Source organism: Mobula hypostoma, chromosome 13 (assembly GCF_963921235.1).
Source record: "Mobula hypostoma chromosome 13, sMobHyp1.1, whole genome shotgun sequence".
Classification (NCBI taxonomy): domain Eukaryota; kingdom Metazoa; phylum Chordata; class Chondrichthyes; order Myliobatiformes; family Myliobatidae; genus Mobula; species Mobula hypostoma.
Genome location: NC_086109.1, coordinates 50,941,534 through 50,962,388, shown reverse-complemented (window position 1 = coordinate 50,962,388; position 20,855 = coordinate 50,941,534). Strand labels below are relative to the sequence as shown.

Genomic DNA, 20,855 nt, shown 5'->3' with positions numbered 1-20,855 from the left:
TATACATACACATACACATATATATACACATACACACACATATATATATATATATATATATATATATATATATATATAAATATAAATAAAACACACACACACACACACACGAAACCCAAGACATGCAAACTCCTTACAGATGACATTGTAATTGGACTCTATTACGCTAACCACTACAAAACCGTGTTAACCATGGTGCCATAAATGGCCTCCTTCCTACAATACCTACCACACAGCAATATCTACAGCAGGCTGCTTTTCATTGATTACAGCTCACCGTTTAACACCATCACCACTGACCTGGTATATCAGCACTCGAGCAAACTTCGACTATGGAGATCAATCTGACTGGTTGACTGTAGACTTCGGGAAGTCAGAAGGACACACGTCAGTCCCTGTTGAGGACTCAGCAGTGGAAAGGGTGAGCAGAGCAGCTTCAGGTTCCTGGGTGTCAACATCTCTCAGGAATTTACTGAGCCTAACATTCTGATGCAATCACAAAGAAAGCATATGCCAGCAGCTTACTTTATTAGGAATTTGAGGTGATTTGGTATGTCACTAAAGAGTGGTGAATCGATAGAATGCTCTGCCACAGGCTGTGGTTGAGGCCAAGTCTGGGCGAATGTTGACAGATGCCTGACTGGTAGGGGCATAAGTGAAATGGCGAGAAGGCAGGTATATAGGGTTCAATGGAATCAGGGATCAGCCATGCTGAAATACCAGAACAGACTCCATGGGCTGAATAGCCTATATCTTACGGTCTTATGGACTGGTTGAAGCTGACAGGAAGGAGACAGTAACTCAAATAAGCATGTGTTACAGCAGCAGAAAACCACGTGAGGTTCCACTCCTGTACCTAATAAAGTGGCCATTGCATACATAAAACGTAATTTTTTATGTATTACACTGTTCTGCTGCCACAGAACAACAAATTTCATGACAGTGACAGCAAACCTGATCCTTCCCCACTTCAGCTGTTTTGCAAATTTGAGTGGAAATCTGGAGCTTTTTCTGAAAGGGCTGTGGCAGTTGATAGTTGTTTTCACGGCTGAGATAAGCTGACGTCTGTTGGATGTGGAACTGCAAGAATAGAGTCACAGAGCTAATGATGAAATAGTCACGTTCCTTCACGTCTTTTCTTCACTTGTGTCGTGGCAACAGTAACAGAGATAAGGTTGGAGGGTTGCCACAACACAAGTAAAATTAGTGATGATCTTCTACAGTTCTTCAGATTGTCCCAAATTGGCTTGCTATTTGTTTTCTGCCTATCTTTCTTTTCTTCTCTCTCTTTTTCTTTAAGAAAAAAATAAGAGACCAAACAGAAAACTACAAAATTATGTTGGAATCCATCAGTATGGACACAAGACTATAACACACAAGAGCAGAGGTAGGCCATTCAGCCCATTGAGTCTGCTCTGCCAATCTATCATAGCCAATTTATTATCCTTCTCAATCCCATCCCCTGCCTTCTTTGTGTAACCTTTGATGTCCTGATTAATCAAGAACCTATCAACCTCTGCTTTAAATATACCTATTGACTTGGCCTCCACAGCTGTCAGTGCCAATGAATTCCACAGATCCACCACCCTCTGGCTAAAGAAATTCCTCCTTATCTCCTTCCAGATGGACATCCCTCTATTCTGAGGCTGTGCCCTCTGGTCCTAGACACTCCACTATAGGAAACATCTTCTCCAAGTTCACTCTATCTAGGCCTCTCAACACTTGATACATTTCAATGACATCCACCCCACCCCCCATTTTTTTCTAAACTCGTACAGGCCCGGAGCCATCAAACATTCCTCATACGTTAACCCTTTCATTCCTGAGATCATTCTCATCAGTTGCCTCCGAATCATCTCCAAGGCCAGCACATCCTTTCTTAGGTAAGCAACCCAAATCTGCTCATAATACTTCAACATAATAGTTCACAATAACCCAAATTCTCCAAGTACTCCAAGATGTCATAATAGTGAACTTAGAAATTATAATACAAATGATTTGGAAGAATTGAGGATTAAGGATCAACTTCCTTCACCATATACAGTTACACGTGTCAGGAGTTTGCTGTGGTGAGTTGGTCAGGATGCGACAAGCAACAGAAAAAAAAATAGCATTCAACAATTATACAGAATAAAGAATTACATTCATTGGCCACTTTATTCGGTGCCTCTTGTACGTAATAAAGTTGCCACTCAGTGTATGTTCACGGTCTTCTGCTGCTGCAACCCACCTACTTCAAGGTTCGACGTGTTGTGTGCTCAGAGATGCTCTTCTGCACTCCACTGTTGTAATGCGTGGTCTTTATGTTACTGCTACCTTACAGCCAGCTTGAACCAGTCTGGCCTTTCTCCTCTGACCCCAGAAAGGAGGCTCCCTTTGCTTTCCAGTCTGGATAGGGGGCCTCAGCCCAAAACATTGACTGTTTTCCCCTCTATAGATACTGGCTGATTTGCTGAGTTTCTCCAGCATTTTGTGTGTGCAACGTACTCAAGAATTCTAGCATCTTCAGAATTTCATGAGGACAGGTGGCCCCCGTTTTCTGAATGTTCGCTTTACAACACCTCGCTGTTACGAAAGACCTACATTAGTTACCTGTTTTCGCTAACAGAAGGTGTTTTCACTGTTACGAAAAAAGGCAGCGCTCAAAAAAAGGCTCCTCCCCCGGAACTGCATTCTAGCCAGCATTGCTTAAACATGTGCTTTATCTCGATTTATTTTGTGCATCCATTAGCGAGGTGAGTTCTAAGGTATCGGAGAAGCCTAAAAGAGCTCATAAGGGTGTTACACTTAGTGTAAAACTAGACATAATTAAGCGTTTTGATCGTGGTGAATGAAGTAAGGACTTTGTTCGCGTGTTGAACTTGCCTGTGTCCACCATTCGCACTATTTATACGCAGAGAGAAAGAATTTTGAAAGCTGTCGATGTTACTGTTGGTTCTGCTCGTAGCAAAGAGGTCTCGCTTAGTCGGCATCCGATAATGGATAAAATGGAAAGTCTATTGCTTGAGCGGATTGATGGGTGTACAAAGCGTGGTGTTCCGTTAAGTTTTCTTATACTTAAGGAGAAATCAGTCAGTCTTTTTAATAAGCTGAAACAGAAAGCACTGGACGATGGTGATGAAAGTGTTGCGAAAGTGGAATTTAAAGGTAGTCATGGGTGGTGTGATCAGTTTCTGAGGTGAGGGCAGCTTCATAGTTTAAGCAGTGGTCCCCAACCTCCGGGCTGCGAAGAATACAGTGGTGCAGTGGTAGTTGGAACGCACCCCGCACATCTTTAAGAAAAAACAAGCTAATTAATCAGGTTCCGCCTGGCACGTAAATGACGGCCCAGATCAGAGGCGATTGCCCATTGCGTCAGGTGGTTATTCGTATAAGTGTTTAACTGTGACGAAACTGCAATTTATTGGAGTCTTCCCAATTCCAGTAAGTGAAACTACACTGTACGTACATTATTTCTACTTTATATAGGCTGTGTATTTTTATGTGTTATTTGGTATGATTTGGCAGCTGTTACTGGAGAAAGTGCTTCTGCTGAGAGCGCTTCTGCAAGATTTTCGCTGCGCTAGACAGCGCTGCAGAAAAGTTTATACAGCCTACTTTATATAGGCTGTGTATTTATCATATCATTCCTGCTTTTACTATATGTTACTGTTATTTTAGGTTTTGTGTGTTATTTGGCATGATTTTGTAGGTTATTTTTTTGGGTCTGGGAATGCTCAAAATTTTTTCCCATATTAATAAATGGTAATTGCTTATTCACTTTACGACATTCCAGCTTACAAACCGTTTCATAGGAACACTCTACCTTCGGATAGTGGGGGAAGCCTGTATAAACCTTGTCCCAAATGTCTTTAACTTCTGGCAATTTCTCCTCCTCCTCTTTTTCCATTCCCCATTTTGGTTCCCATGTCACCCCCTCTCTTCCCCTCACCTGCCTATTAACATCACTCTGGTGGCCCTCCTCCTTCCCATGGTCCACCTTCCTCTCCTATTAGATTTCTTCTTCTTCAGCCCTATTTCTTCCACCTATCACCTCCCAGCTTCTAACTTCATCCCCCACCCACCCACCTTCCCTCTCACCTGGTCTCACCCATCACCTGCCATCTTCCCCCTCCTCCTAATTTCATATTCTGGCTTTTGCTCCATTCCTTTCTAGTCCTGATGAAGGGTTTTGGCTTGAAACATCAACTGTTTATTCATTTCCTGTTGCCTTCCTCCAGCACTCTGTGGGTATTGCTCTGCATTTCCAGCATCTGCAGAATCTCTTTCAACTGCCAAATTATTCCACAGACCGATCCACTTCCTCCCAGATCCTAACACTAATTGGTTCCCAACAGCCTTCCTCAGTCATGGAGTTGACAGAGGGTGGTCCACACTCCCTCTGCTGCCTGGGAAAACCCACCACCCACACTGGACCCCCCCCCCATTACCTGACGGACCTGGTATACAGTACCAACGGGTCTGTGACTGTGACCGACCTTCACCCGGCCCACCATCACCTGACAGACCTGATATACAGTACCAACGGGTCTGTGACTGTGACAGTCCTTCACCCAGCCCCCCCATCCCACAACACCACCTGACTGACCTGATATATGGTACCAACGGGTCAACATGGTGCAGGGTGACTGCCGTGATGAAGGAGAAGACGAAGGCGGCCCCCGACCAGATGACCAGGGCGGCCGGAAGAAAGCTCATCCCCTGTTGGAACCACCACATCTCCACCGGCCCAGCACTCCAATCCTGCGGGGGAAGAGGTAGCCACTCAACTCAGCCTGCTGGAAGGAAAGAGAGACAGAACCAAACTTCAATGTACAAGCCAAGTGGAGGCTGAACTAACGGAGAGCAAATCTCCTTCGGCAGCAGTCTCAGTTCCTCATATACACGACTGAGCTTTCTCCTCCCACGTGCTAGCAGGAAACAGGCTTCCGGCTCACTGACACTTTACCTCCCCTCACCCCACACAGTTTTACCGAAGTGTGGGGCCTTCCCTCACATCTGCACACTTTGAAAGAAGAGGTATGGCAAAACTACAGTCCAGAATGAGCGTTCCTGCAAGTTGGTCACATGCTCGGACACAGCAGCCTCCCCGAGGCCAACCAAAGGTGTTCTTGCCTTTTTTAAACGTCTTCTTTCAATGATAAAAAGGAAGTGCTTAACATTGGGAACATTGGTCAAGGAGCTGGAATTGGTGCAGACTGTGCTGCTGACCACTAGAGAGAGAGTCACCATGCAGTCCAACAGCAAGTGATTGCTTTGGATATTTCTCTTGTGATCACAGGACCTTATTGACATTGGTAATGTAGAATACCACAATACTAGAACACTTCACTGGTTTAATGGCGAGACCGAAGGAGCTGTGGCACGGACTAGGCCTCATGCCTGTTGTAGCAGTCAGGGAGAGAAGTTGCTGGAGGTGGTGTGGTGCGGACTAGGCCTCATGCCTGTTGTAGCAGTCAAGGAGAGAAGATGCTGGAGGTGGTGTGGTGTGGTCTCTATGCTGGTTTGGGGCCTGGTCCCTCCTGCTGGAGCTGCTTTCAGTATTCACTCAGTGGAAACATGCTGGATTGCATGCATGCATGCGCTGGTCTGCAGACTGCAGAGACTTCTTGTTCTTGCCAACAACACCCATGCACCATCAATTTACAGGACATATCACTCGGAGACCTTTGCTGTATATTTTTATGTGACTCTTTACTGCTATCTTATTTGTGCTACATGTGCTTTGTGCTGGTACTGATTTGCACCTTGGCCTGTTTCGTTTGGCTCCGTTCGTGGATTTTACATATCGTTGAATGACAATTAAACTTGAACTTTGTGAAAAAGGGATTATCTAGAAGATGGCGCCAAAACTGGAGGTTCAGGAGTCAGTCGCACAGTGGAGAATATCCTGATTGGTTGTATCATGGTCTGGTATAGAAACACCAATGTCCAGGACCAAAGTCGTCCACAGAAAGTGTGGACGCAGTCCAGACCATCGCAGGAAAAGCCCTCCCCACCATTGAGCACATCTACAAGGAGCACTGCCATAAGAATGCAGCATCCATCATCGAGCACTCCCACCATGCTCGCCATCAGGGAGGTGGTACAGGACCCAGGTGTACTCAGCCAGAGGCGATAACTTCACTCAGCCCATCACTCAACTGATTCCACAACCTTGACTCATTTTCAAGGACTTGTGTTGTCTGTATTAATTATTATTTATTTTGTATTTGCAGAGTTTGTTTGACTGCCTTTGTGTACATATTTTCATTGTTATTATTGTGTTTCTTTGTATTTACTTAATGCCCAAATGAAAATGAATCTCAGGGTTGTATATAGTGACTTTGGTAATAAATTTACTTTGAACTTCCGTCACACCTGCACACTGGGGAAATGGTGGAGGTCAAAACCACCATCCTGGGCTGGGCTTTGTAACTAAAGGGAGCGGCCAGAATAAGGCACTGAAACTGCAGTCTCTGTCAACATTGTAGCTGAGACTTACTAGTTGTTTTAGGTTCGTAGGGATGATTTGGGGGGGTGGGGGTCAGATTAGGATTTAGGCACAGGGACGTGGCCGAGTTAGAGTTTAGCGACAGAGATGTAGGGAAGTCAGAGATAAGGCCTTCATTCCACATTTGAAGTCCAGCAATGCAGATGGGTGACGAAGTAAATCCAGGGTCTAGGCCTCCCCTCTACACTCAGTGAGAAAGGACATCCAGAGTCCCTGACTCCACTCCACACTCAGTGAGAAAGGATATCTGAAGTCTCTGACTCCACTCCACACTCAGTGAGAAAGGATATCTGAAGTCTCTGACTCCACTCCACACTCAGTGAGAAAGGATATCCGAAGTCTCTGACTCCACTCCACACTCAGTGAGAAAGGATATCTGAAGTCTCTGACTACACTCCACACTCAGTGAGAAAGGATATCCGAAGTCTGACTCCACTCCACACTCGGTGAGAAAGGATATCCGAAGTCTCTGACTCCACTCCATACTCAGTGAGAAAGGATATCTGAAGTCTCTGACTACACTCCACACTCAGTGAGAAAGGATATCTGAAGTCTCTGACTACACTCCACACTCAGTGAGAAAGGATATCCGAAGTCTCTGACTCCACTCCACACTCAGTGAGAAAGGATATCTGAAGTCTCTGACTACACTCCACACTCAGTGAGAAAGGATATCCAAAGTCTCTGACTCCACTCCAGTGTGTGGTCAAAGTGACAAAGGGCATCCAGATTCCAGCCCTGCACTTCATGCTCAAAGGCCAGCAACATGTACAGGTGTCAAGGACATCGACAGATGTTGGGCTGTGGGTCCTGGGATCAAAAGTCCAGGCATCCAAGAGGCACAATGACACACAAGGGTTGGTCAGTTGGTGGTCAGTTGCCCAGAACTCGAGGCTGGAGTTCAGGGTCCTGTCATTAGTTAGTCCGGGGCTTGAAACCAAAGGCTGAGTTCCCAAGGTCAATCGGAAGACTGGAAGTCAAAACCCAATGGCCGAACCTGGACACTGGAGACTGGAGGCCCGGAGTGGCTGGGTGGGATGCATGGGGTTTGTTCTGTTATTGTTGCGTCTATTTCTCTCTGCTGAACATGGTGGGCAGGCAGGCTCTGTGAGGCGACAGTTGTAGGCTAACCACCCCCCACCCCCACATACACAGGGTTGTTAATGCAAATGACACATTTCACTGTATCTTCTTCTTAAGCCTAATCATTCCTTCCGGGGCACTGGCAGTCGAGAGTAACTCATTAGGGTCTTTCATGTCCTCTCGAGGTGTAGCCCATCTTCTTGGTGTATCCTTCCTCTCCCAAGGATAAGGTCTTTGGAGCTTCTGTTGGCGTTTCTGTAGCTCTGGGCTTTTATGGGGTGGGGTTGCGAGACCCTTGCCCAACCCTCCTCCTTTCTCAGCCAGGCTTGACTCTACAACACAGTCATTTAACTGTACATACCATTTTGATGTAAATGGGAAAAAATCCCAACAAGGGATGAACAAGGAGCCTATTGTGATCTCGATAAAGCATCGTGATCCTGGCCTTAACTGCAGTAACGTGCTCAGTCCCTGGCACTGGAGTCAAAGCACTGTGCTTTGAAATGGGTAGAGGGATTTACTGGTGACAGGAGACTCTGCTGTAGGGCTCTACGTTCTATGCTCTATATTTAATCTTCACCATCATTTAATAAAATCCGGCTGATCTGATAGGGAAGGTATAGTCAGATCACTCCTCACTGTGCATAAACAGCTCCCCCGTGGAGAGAGTCAAGAGCACCAAGTTTGTGAGAGTGTATATCACACTACCTCTTTAATCAAGAAAGCACAGCAGCATCTCGAACTCCTGAGGAGATTGAGGTAATTGAAGCTCCTTCTCCCCATCCTAACCAGAAGCACCACTGACCAGCTGCATCACCCCCTGGGACAGGCATCTTACCACAGACCCTACAAAGCATTGCGAGGATCATAGGGGTCTCTTTCACCCATCCAAAATACAAACCCCATTTCCAGAAAAGTTGGGATATTTTCCAAAATGCAATAAAACAAAAATCTGTGATATGTTAATTCACGTGAACCTTTATTTAACTGACAAAAGTAAAAAGAAAAGATTTTCAATAGTTTTACTGACCAACTTAATTGTATTTTGTAAGCATACACAAAAGTTGGGCCAGAGTTAAAATAAGATTGAAAAGTGCACAGAATATTCAAGTAACACCGGTTTGGAAGACTCCACATTAGCAGGCTAATTGGTAGCAGGTGAGGTATCATAACTGGGTATAAAAGTAGTGTCCATCAAAGGCTCAGTCTTTGCAAGCAAGGATGGGTCATGGCTCACCCCTTTGTGCCAAAATTCGTGAGAGAATTGTTAGTCAGTTCAAAAGGAACATTTCTCAATGCAAGATTGCAGAGAATTTAGGTCTTCCAACGTCTACAGTACATAATATTGTGGAAAGATTCAGAGAATTCAGAGACATCTCAGTGCGTAAAGGGCAAGGTCGGAAACTACTGTTGAATGCGTGTGATCTTCGAGGCCTCAGGCGGCACTGCCTAAGAAACCGTCATGCTACTGTGACAATTATAGCCACCTGGGCTCGGGAGTTCTTCAGAAAACCATTGTCACTCAACACAGTCCGTCGTTGCATCCAGAAATGCAACTTGAAACTGTATTATGCAAGGAAAAAGCCATACATCAACTCTATACAGAAATGGCGGCGAGTTCTCTGGGCCCGAGCTCATCTCAGATGGACCAAAAGACTGTGGAACCGTGTGCTGTGGTCAAATGAGTCCACATTTCAGCTAGTCTTCGGAAAAAGTGGGCGTCAAGTTCTCCGTGCCAAAGATGAAAACGACCATCCAAGGGGGACTTCCGGGTTATCAAGGGAATGGCGGCGTAAGGAAAAGGTCTCTCGACAAAAAAGAAGGTAAACTGCCCCAAAATCGAATTTAGACAAATACTTAATATTGCATAACTATACTAATAAAAGGGGCAAGGATGATGTCTAAGAACAAGAATAAAAAGTCCGCTTCGAAGGCTGATAAACATAAAGAGATGCAGCAAGGCGAAGGGCCTAGCTCTCCCACGGCAAGCCAGGACGGAGATAATGAGGGGGAATCGGTGACTCTGTCTTTGATTCTCGGAGAGATTCGCGAGTTCCGACAAGATAACAGCAAACAGCTGGAAGATATTAAAGGAGAAATAGTAAAAACTAACTCGCGGATAGATGAAGCCGAAGCGAGGATTGTTGGAATTGAAGAGAAGCTACAAAATGCGGAGGAGGTGATAGCAGAAATGCTGAAGCTACAAGACCAGCTCCAGTGGAAACTAATAGATCAAGAAGGCCGCTCGAGAAGGGAAAATGTGAGGATCTACGGAGTTCCCGAAGGAACCGAAGGTAAACCCGGATTGATGATTCCCTTCGTGGAGAAGCTAGTTAGAGAGAACCTTGATATACCGGCCGCAAAAGACCTACAGATAGAAAGGGCTCACCGCGCGTTGGCACCACAGCCCCCGGCAGGCGCCCAGCGCAGATCGATTCTGATCAGATTTCTCAGTTACAGAACGAAGGAAGAGGTGCTTAAAAGAGCATGGCAAAAGAAAGGTTTCATGTGGAACAACTGTAAAATCAGTTTAGACCACGACTACGCACCGGGGATTCTTGCCAGACAGAAGGAATATACGGAAACACGGAGAGTCCTGAAGGAAAACAACATCAGATTCCAGACCCTGTATCCAGCTCGGCTGAGAGTCTTTTACGACGAAGGGACAAAAACTTACACCACGGTGGAGGAGGCAACGTCGGACCTGGCGGACCGGGGACTACCTATTAAAGTTATCACCCAACCGGAGTTCGCTACTGGAGAGGATTCGGCAGAAGTCGTGGCAGTTAGTGGGGCGAGGACGCTCCACTCGAAACAGAATGTCAAACTACAAGGAAAAGCTGCAAATATTCAGACGCGAATGTACAGAGAATACAGATTAATTAAGAGAAATGACTGAAAAGAGTAAATCGGACTTAAAAGTAAAATGAAAACTGGTAATTGAAAATAATCTAGGCGGAATAACTTGAATGATAGCAATATGGTCGAGACATAAATAGGAGAAAATTCTCTATGATTATTCAAACTGCTGAGGGCCCTCTAACACAGGGTGAAGATAGAGGTTATCCCTCTGAACTGAGGCGGGTCGGTGCTCAGGCCTCACTGTGGGAAGTCGGGGAAAATTTTCAAATGTTATACGTTCAGAAATGTCTAGGGTGTGGTTATATGTCTTGGTTTACTGTTGAGAAGGGATTGCTTACTGTTTGGTTAGAAAAGGAGAGTGCTTTTTTTCTACTAGAGAAAAATGCAAACTGAATTGGTAAAAATAATTTCCTATAATGTTAATGGGGTTTTGAATCCAATTAAAAGAAATAAGATTATGTCTAAATTGAAAAAAGAGAGGGCACATCCCTGAGAACTCAAAAAGAAACATTTTATCAAATCTGGAATAAATGGATTGAATATATAACCCCAATGCGAGCAGACTTCAGATGACTCTCCTAATGATTTATATTGCTCTTCTCATCAACACAGTAATATTGCTAACATAAGCACCCCTAGTCTAAATGTTTGTTGTTGTTTTTTTTTGGAAAATAGAGAATTAACACAAGTAAAGGGAAAGATTTGGGAAAGGGATAAAAAAAAATGAAAAAATTAAGTAAATAAGTACATAGGGATTGGATAATTATGTCTGCGGGCAGGAACAAGCACGAACAAATTGGGATATAAACACCTACAATGGTTGGTATATAGGCTTGTATGCAACATTTTGGACCAGTGGAAATGGTCCAGAAGGGTTGTATGGAAACTATTATTACCATTTTTCTTAACAACTAATTTCATTACTTAGCCTAATAGGATAGGTTTACCACAGTACATAATTATCTATTTAAATGTTTATTTTGCTTTTATATCATCTCAATGTGTACTTAAGAATGTATAAATAATTGTAGTTTTATACATATAAAAAAATGGAAAAGGTTATATGTGTGAAAAAAGTACATGATAATTGTGAACTCCTTATCCAAATAAAAATAAAATTTAAAAAAAAAGAAAACGACCATCCAGATTGTTATCAGCGAAAGGTGCAAAAGCCAGCATCTGTGATGGTATGGGGGTGCATCAGTGCCCACGGCATGGGTGAGTTGCATGTATGTGAAGGTACCATTGACTCCGAGGCGTATATTAGGATTTTAGAGAGACATATGTTGCCATCAAGGCCACGTCTCTTCCCAGGACGTCCATGCTTATTTCAGCAACACAATGCCAGACCACATTCTGCATGGGCTACAACAGCGTGGCTTTGTAGACACAGAGTGCGTGTGCTTGACTGGCCTGCTGCCAGTCCAGATCTATCTCCTATTGAGAATGTATGGCGCATCATGAAGAGGAGAATCAGACAACAGAGACCACAGACTGTTGAGCAGCTGAAGTCTTATATCAAGCAAGAATGGACAAAATTTCCAATTGCAAATCTACTACAATTAGTATCAGTTCCAAAACGATTAAGAAGTGTTATTAAAAGGAAAGGTGATGTAACATAATGGTAAACATGCCTCTGTCCCAACTTTTGTTGAGTGTGTTGCAGCCATCAAATTCTAAATTTGTGTATGTTTACAAAATACAATTAAGTTGGTCAGTAGAACTACTGAAAATCTTTTCTTTGTACTTTTGTCAATTAAATAAAGGTTCACGTGAATTAACATATCACAGATTTTTGTTTTTATTGCATTTTGGAAAATATCCCAACTTTTCTGGAAATGGGGTTTGTACGTAGGGCTCTGAGCATATTCAGTGATCCTTCCCATCCATCGAACAATCTCTTTGACCCCCTAACATCAGCAGGAGGCACCATAACATTAGGACAAGAACTGTTAGGATGGGAGACAGCTTCTTCCCCCAGGCCATAAGACTACTGAACCCGCTGTCGCCATCCAGGTCTCATTACGCAAGACATGTCAATAACATCAGATTGTTTACTTTTTAAATGTGTTCTAAATGAAATGCACCTTATATCAAAGTTGCTGGTGAACGCAGCAGGCCAGGCAGCATCTCTAGGAAGAGGTACAGTCGACGTTTCAGGCCGAGGCCCTTCGTCAGGACTAACTGAAGGAAGAGCTAGTAAGAGATTTGAAAGTGGGAGGGGGAGGGGGAGATCCAAAATGACAGGAGAAGACAGGAGGGAGAGGGATGGAGCCAAGAGCTGGACAGGTGATTGGCAAAAGAGATATGAGCGGATCATGGGACAGGAGGCCCAGGGAGAAGGAAAAGGGGGAGGGGGGGAAAACTCAGAGGATGGGCAAGGGGTATAGTCAGAGGGACAAAGGGAGAAAAATGAGAGTGAGAGAAAGAATGTGTGTATAAAAATAAATAACGGATGGGGTATTAGGGGGAGGTGGGGCATTAGCGGAAGTTAGAGAAGTCAATATTCATGCCATCACTTCTAAATGCACCTTGGCTATTTTAATAATAACTTCATTTATAGAGCACTTTTCATACAGACGATGTAGTTCAAAGTTGTTTATAATACGATAAAGGGCAAAGGTGAAAATAAAAAATCATAAAACGTTAGTTAAAAGCAAGGTTTTGAGCCAGTGTTTAAAAGTGTCAACTGAGTCTGCATTCCTTATAATTTTAGGTACTGAGTTCTGCAGTTCAGGAGCGCAGTTCAAAAACGCTGACCTGCCAATCATCTTTTGAGGGAGATGGGCGGAAAAAGACCTGTGATGTACTCTGGTCCCAGACAATTAAGAGCTTTAAAAACAAGTAAGAAAAGTTTAAATTTTTACATTATGTGAGTTATATGTACCGTGTTACGCATGTTGGTCTGCAGGAACATTGCTTCATTTGGCAGTATATAGAAGAACGGATGAATGACAATAAACTTTAACTTGGGATAGGGAATTTTGGGTACCGTGATGAGACCAAAGAAACAAGAATCGTTCACACCAAACAAAGCGGAGTCAGAGGAAACTTGATATGCAAAGAAAACCTCATGAGATTTTAATAATGCAAATTAGAAACAGTTTCTGCAGTTAGGAAACAATAGCCAACATTAGATAATTCTCAAAGCATCAAGAGTGAATTTTATTTTTACTGTGTGTAATTTGAAAGGCCAGAGCATGAAGAAGAGCTTTCTATTTTAGAAAAAAAGGAACTCAAAAGTTCTTTCAAAAAGCACCTGGTGTTAAATCATTTATAGCTTTAATCTGGGAAAAGGACGCACACTCCCACAGTCCTGCTGTTAGTAAGAAAAAGCAGAGGCAAATAAAATGTAATCACCCTAGTTGGATCCTGATACTTCTGTGATCCAGAGATTCTTTGGATGTCGAGAATGCAGCGTAAAAAAACGTGTTGCTTATGATCATTTTACATTCAAGTTTATGGTCATCTCATCTGACTGTACATACAGTCACAAGAAAGTTTGTGGACCCTTTGCAATTACCTGCTTTTGTGCATTAATTACTCATAAAATGTAGTCTGATTTTCATCAGAACAATCAGTCACAACAATAGACAAACACAATCTGCCTAAATTAATAACACACAAACAATTGTACTTCTCGTCAATACTGAGTGCACCATTTAAACAATCACAATCTAGGTTCGCATGGGTATGTAAAGCCTGGGGTAATGCCTTCTACAAAAGCTATATAGAGTCAGGGGCTCCAATCAATGAGATGAGATTAGAGGTGTGGGTTGTAAAAAAGACACACAAAGTCAGGTTACTGACAGAGCCTGTTCTTCTCAAGAAAGATCTCCTTATGTGCCCCATGCTTCGATCATAACAACTTTTGGAGGACCTTAGAAGAATTGTAGAAATGCACAAAGCTGGAAAAGGCTACAAAAGGATTTCTAAAGACCTGAGTGTTCATCTGTCCACAGCAAGAGATACTGTCTACAAATGAAGGAAATTCAGTACTGTTGCTACTCTCCCTAGTAAAGATCACACCAAGCCCAACTGAAGGAAATGAGAAAGAGCCCAAGGGTAACAGCAAAAGACCTGCAGAAACTCTAGAACTTGCTAAAGTCTCTGTTCATGTGTCCATTATAAGAAAAACACTGAACAAGAATGGTGTTCATGGAAGGATACCATGGAGGAAGCCACTGCTCTCCAAAAAAAAACATTGAAGCATATCTCAAGTTTGCAAAACTGGAAGTTCCACAACGCTTCTGGGACAATGTTCCAGTAGACAGATGAAACAAAGTTGAATTTTTAGGAGAAAATGCACACTATGTTTGGAGGAAAAAAGGGCACTGCACACCAACACCAAAACCTCGCCTTAAGTGAGAAGTATGGTAGAAGGAGCATCATGGTTTGGGGCTGTTTTGCTGCCTCAGAGCCTGGCAGCTTGCAATCACCGAGGGAACAATTAATTCAAAATTGTATCAAGGCATTTTACAGGAGACTGTCAGGGTAGTGGTCCGTGACCTCAAGCTTAATAGAAGTTGGATGATGCAACAAGACAATGATTTGAAACACAACAGCAAATTAACAACAGAATGATTTAAAAAGAAGAAAATTGGTGTTTTGGAATGGCCAAGTCAGAGTCCAGATCTTAACCTAATTGAGATGCTGTGGCATTATCTGAGGAGGGCTGTTCATGCAAGTTATCCCAGAATTATTGATGAACTGAAACAGTTTTGTTCAGAGGAATGGTCTAAAATTCCTCATCCCTGTTGTGCAAGTCTGACCAGCAGCTACAGGAAACATTTGGAGGCTATTGTTGCTAAAGGAGGTTCTACAAGTTAGAGTTCTACCAGGAGTCCTGCTGAAGGGTTTTGGCCCAAAATGTTGACTGTACTCTTTTCCATAGATGCTGCCTGGCCTGCTGAGTTCCTCCAGCATTTTGAGTGTGTTGCTCGGATTTCCAGCATCTGCAGATTTTCTCTCGTTATTGCACTGGTGGCACAGTGGCATCAGCGTCAGACTTCGGGACGAAACATCCCGAGTTCGAATCCAGCCGGCTCCCCTGCACGCTTTCCATCCATGCTGGGTTATGAGGTGGTGATCTCTTTGGAAACTCACCCAGCAGAAGGCAATGGAAAACCACTGCTGTAATTTGCCTCGTACGTGGTTCCCCACTATGTCAGAGAGGCGTAGAGGGAAATTGTCCGCTAACCAGAGAAACTCCGGATACGACGTACCTTTCCTTTTTTACCAGTTCACAAACTTTTTCCAGCCTGGGCCATGAATGATTCAACAATGTGCTCAATAAAGACACGAAAAGTACAATTCTTTGTGTGTTACTAGTTTAGGCAGATTTGTGCTTGTCTATTATTGTATTTAGATGAAGATTAGGTCACATTTTATGCAGAAAACCGGGTAATTGCAAAGGGTCACTTTTACTTGCGACTGTATGTCTGAGCTTGAGGCCTCCATCAGTCAGAGTTGACCATGGATATTGCGTCCTAGCTGTCTAGATTCACAAACCTGGCCAGTATGATATGGGGAGCAAGCCGTTGCCCGTGCCACAGACTTCCCCTCTCCACGCATCTGAAGAACCCAAAGGAACAGTAGAGACCAAAGCAGTTTGGTACCAGCAGCGTCACAGGAGTTGCCAGTCAGCATTTAACTCAATGTAGGACTGCTTTAGGGACTCCAGCTCTGGATTTTTCCCTCCTGGTTTACTCCCGAGGCCTTCCCCATGAGTGGGTATAAACACAAGGTAGCGGAGGTTTAAGATCAGAGTTTACCTTGTCCTAGGTGAGCTGCCAACCATGGCTGACTAGCCCCATCTGCCATGGCACTAGTAACCCATCTCTGCCCTTCTTCCTGTCAGTAGAAACTGTTCCGCCAGGTTAGTATCTAATTCACAGTGTATCACTTGGTTGTCAGAGGCTATTTGAGGTGCATGCCATTGGGAGCATTTAATAGCTTGTCCCCATTACCAACCTTGGGTATATACAACCAAAAGAAACAACGTTCCTCCGGAACTCTGTGCACTTACTAAACATATCACACAAACGCAGCACAAAACAAAATATTACCACAAACAAGGTAATAAAATATAATTCAAAATGCATGTGAAGTGCATAGCACAGGTAAACAGTAAACAGTTCACTATGCTAGTGAGGAGACATCAGTGGTGACAGGGTGACATCAGTCACAGCCTGGGGAAAGTAGTCATTACTCAGTGTGGCAGTCCTAAACCTGATGCTCCTGTACATCCTTCCTCCCCTAGTTGGTGTGTGTTTCACATTCTTTTATCTATTTATTTATTGAGATACAGCATGGAATAGGCTCAGCAATTCCCAAATTAACTCTAGCCTAATCATGGGACAACTTACAATGGCTAATTAACCCACTAACCAGTAGGTCTTTGGACTGTGGAAGGAAACTCAGGAAGGATGTACGAAGGATGCTGGAACTCCAGTGCTCTGAGGTGTAATACCGTGGCGTTACCATGGCACCCTCCTCCATTACATTCTTAACTCATCTCTGTAAGTGAAATGGCTTTAGAGCCCATGAAGCTATGCTCTTCAAAGACCTTTCTTGCCTGGGCTTTCTGCATTTTATATCCCATCTGTCCTTGCCTGGAAATGTTAACCCTTGCCCTGTCACAACCTCCTCACTCCCATCTTTCCAATGAGACACTGGGGGTTGAACTGACGATTTTTCTGGTTACAGGTAGGCCAAAATGATCCCTGTCACCGTAGGCACAATGCCACAGACCACACCCTCTATAAAACAAGTATTATCAGTTGAGGCATTGAGTTCAAAAGTCAGGAAGTTACGCTGCAGCTTTAAAAAACTCTAGTTAGACCACTCTGGCCAACCAGAATTGCATACAGTCCACTTTAGGAAGCATGTTGAGGCTTTGGGAAGAGTGTGGAAGAGGTTTACCAGGATGCTGCCCGGATTACGGGACATGTACTATAACGAGAGGTTGGATAAACTTGGGTTGATTTCTCAGGAGCAGCAGAAGCTGAGGGGAGATCTGACCGAGGTTGATAAGATTATGAGAGACACACAGACAGGATTTTCTTCTCAGGCCACAGATAAAACGTTGAATACCAGAGGGCACGCATTTAAGGTGAGCGAGAGGGTAATTTCAAAGGAGACGTGAGGAGTAGTTTATTTTTAAACACAGAGTGGTGGGTAACTGGGATGTGTTGACTGGGTTGATGGTAGAGGCAGATACATTAGGGACTTTTCAGAAACCTCTAGATAGGCACATATATGTGTGTGAAATGGAAGGATATGGGCATTGGAAGACAGAGGGATTAGTTCAGTTGGCTATTCGATTACTAATTTAACTGGTTTGGGCCAAAGGGCCTGTTCCTGTTCTCTAATGCACTATATCCCCAAATTGTAAACACAAAAGCTTCTGCAGGAATCCAGAGCCACACACACACACACACACACACAACACTGGAGGAACTCAAGCAGGTCAGGCAGCATCTGGGGAAAGGAATAAGTTAATACTTCCGGGAAGCTCCAAGACATCAGACTACAGGACTCTACAGGGGACAGTAAAAAGCACCAAGATGATCACTGGGGTCTCCCTCTCCCCTATTTCTGATATTTACTGGGAGCATTGTATACAAAGGGTCTAAAGCACCCATCCTCCAATATCTTTGACCCACTACCATCAGTAAGGAGGTACAGGAGCATCAGGATTAGGACTGCCAGACTGAGTAACAGCTTCTTCTCCCAGGCTGAGAGATTAATGAAAACCCTGTAACCACCACGGTTTCGTCACTAGGATAGTGAACTGTTTACTGTTTACCTGTGCTGCATATTACATGCATTTTGAATTTATTTTATTAATCTATTTGTGGTAATAATTTTTATGTGCTGTGTGTTATATATGTTTTGTTGGTGCACTGTGGTCTGGTGGAAGATTGTCCTACTTGGTTGTATATACGTGGTCAGATGACAATAAACTTCAATACAAGGAATTCTGCAGATGCTAGAAATTCAAGCAACATAGAAACATAGAAAATAGGTGCAGGAGTAGGCCATTTGGCCCTTCGAGCCTGCACTGCCATTCAGTATGATCATGGCTGATCATCCAACTCAGAACCCTGCACCAGCCTTCCCTCCATACCCCCTGATCCCTTTAGCCACAAGGGCCATATCTAACTCCCTCTTAAATATAGCCAATGAACTGGCCTCAACTGTTTCCTGTGGCAGAGAATTCCACAGATTCACCACTCTCTGTGTGAAGAAGTTCACACATCAAAGTTGCTGGTGAACGCAGCAGGCAAGGCAGTATCTCTAGGAAGAGGTACAGTCGACGTTTCAGGCCGAGACCCTTCGTCAGGATTAACTGAAGGAAGAGCTAGTAAGAGATTTGAAAGTGGGAGGGGGAGGGGGAGATCCAAAATGATAGGAGAAGACAGGAGGGGGAGGAATGGAGCCAAGAGCTGGACAGGTGATTGGCAAAGGGGATATGACAGGATCATGGGACAGGAGGCCCAGGGAGAAAGACAAGTGGGGGTGGGGGTGGGGGTGGGGGGGGAGAACCCAGAGGATGGGCAAGGGGTACAGTCAGAGGGACAGAGGGAGAAAAAGGAGAGAGAAAGAATGTGTGTATATAAATAAATAACGGATGGGGTACGAGGGGGAGGTGGGGCATTAGCAGAAGTTTGAGAAGTCAATGTTCATGCCATCAGGTTGGAGGCTACCCAGATGGAATATAAGGTGTTGTTCCTCCAACCTGAGTGTGGCTTCATCTTTACAGTAGAGGAGGCCGTGGATAGACATGTCAGAACAGGAATGGGATGTGGAATTAAAATGTGTGGCCACTGGGAGATCCTGCTTTCTCTTTCTCGGTTGGTGTTCAGCAAAACGATCTCCCAGTCTGCATCGGGTCTCGCCAATATATAGAAGGCCACATCGGGAGCACCGGACACAGTATATCACCCCAGCCGACTCACAGGTGAGGTGTCGCCTCACCTGGAAGGACTGTCTGGGGCTCTGAATGGTGGTAAGGGAGGAAGTGTAAGGGCATGTGTAGCACTTGTTCCGCTTACAAGGGTAAGTGCCAGGAGGGAGATCAGTGGGGAGGGATGGGGGGGACGAATGGACAAGGGAGTCGCGTAGGGAGCGATCCCTGCGGAAAGCAGAGTGGTGGGGGGGAGGGAAAGATGTGCTTAGTGGTGGGATCCCGCTGGAGGTGGCGGAAGTTAAGGAGGACAATATGTTGGACCCGGAGGCTGGTGGGGTGGTAGGTGAGGACCAGGGGAACCCTATTGGCGGGAGGATGGAGTGAGATCAGATGTGCGTGAAATGGGGAGATTCACCCAAAGGGTGGCTGAACTCTGGAACACACTGCCTGAGGAGTGAAAGATGGTACTCCCACAACTTTAAAGCAATAAATCTTAAATCATCAAGGTAGAGCAGGCTATAAACAAATATGTTGGCAAATGGGATTAGTATAAACACAAAAGAGATTCTGCAGATGCAGGAAATCTATAGCAACACAAACAAAATGCTGGAAAAACTCGGCGGGTCAGGCAGCATCGATGGAAATGAGTAAAGTTGGTTCAGGATTGGAAAGGAAGGGGGAAGAAATGAGAATAAGTAGGTGGGGGGACAGGAAGGAGGACAAGCTGCCAGCTGATAGGTGAGACCAGGTGAGAGGGAAGGTGGGTGGATGGAGGAAGGGAATGAAGTGAGAAGCATTCACCTGTGAGATAGAGACTTAGGAAATGTGGTCCCAGGACAACACCGCATGCACATCAACACCACTCAGGGACACGCACCGTACACGTCAATATCCCGAGGACACATTCTGCCCCCTGGACGCCCGCCACACACTCCGACGCCCCCTGTACACACCGACGCCCCTCGGGGACACTCCCCCGTAAGTGCCGACGCCCCTCAGGGACACCCTCCGCCCACCCTTCGGGGACACCCTCCACCCACACGTACACGCCCACGCTCCTCGCCAATCGGGGACACTCCCCCGTAGACGCCGACACCCCTCGGGGACACTCCCCCGTACACATCCTCACCCTTCGGGGACACTCCCCCGTAGACGCCGACACCCCTCGGGGACACTCCCCCGTACACATCCTCACCCTTCGGGGACACTCCCCCGTAGACGCCGACACCCCTCGGGGACACTCCCCCGTACACATCCTCACCCTTCGGGGACACTCCCCCGTAGACGCCGACACCCCTCGGGGACACTCCCCCGTACACATCCTCACCCTTCGGGGACACTCCCCCGTAGACGCCGACACCCCTCGGGGACACTCCCCCGTAGACGCCGACACCCCTCGGGGACACTCCCCCGTACACATCCTCACCCTTCGGGGACACTCCCCCGTAGACGCCGACACCCCTCGGGGACACTCCCCCGTAGACGCCGACACCCCTCGGGGAC

The 20,855-nt window shown here is 45.1% G+C and overlaps 1 protein-coding gene across 1 annotated transcript in view; it reads right to left on the bottom strand.

Moving 5' to 3' along the window:
* The window catches only part of LOC134355589 (DNA damage-regulated autophagy modulator protein 2-like), a 98,037-nt gene that overhangs the window by 60,928 nt on the left and 16,254 nt on the right, over positions 1–20,855 (bottom strand). The window contains exon 2 of the mRNA XM_063065679.1: positions 4,589–4,778. Within this exon, the coding sequence (XP_062921749.1) occupies positions 4,589–4,719 (131 nt within the window). The 5' untranslated portion in view covers positions 4,720–4,778. The remainder of the gene's footprint in view (positions 1–4,588; positions 4,779–20,855) is intronic.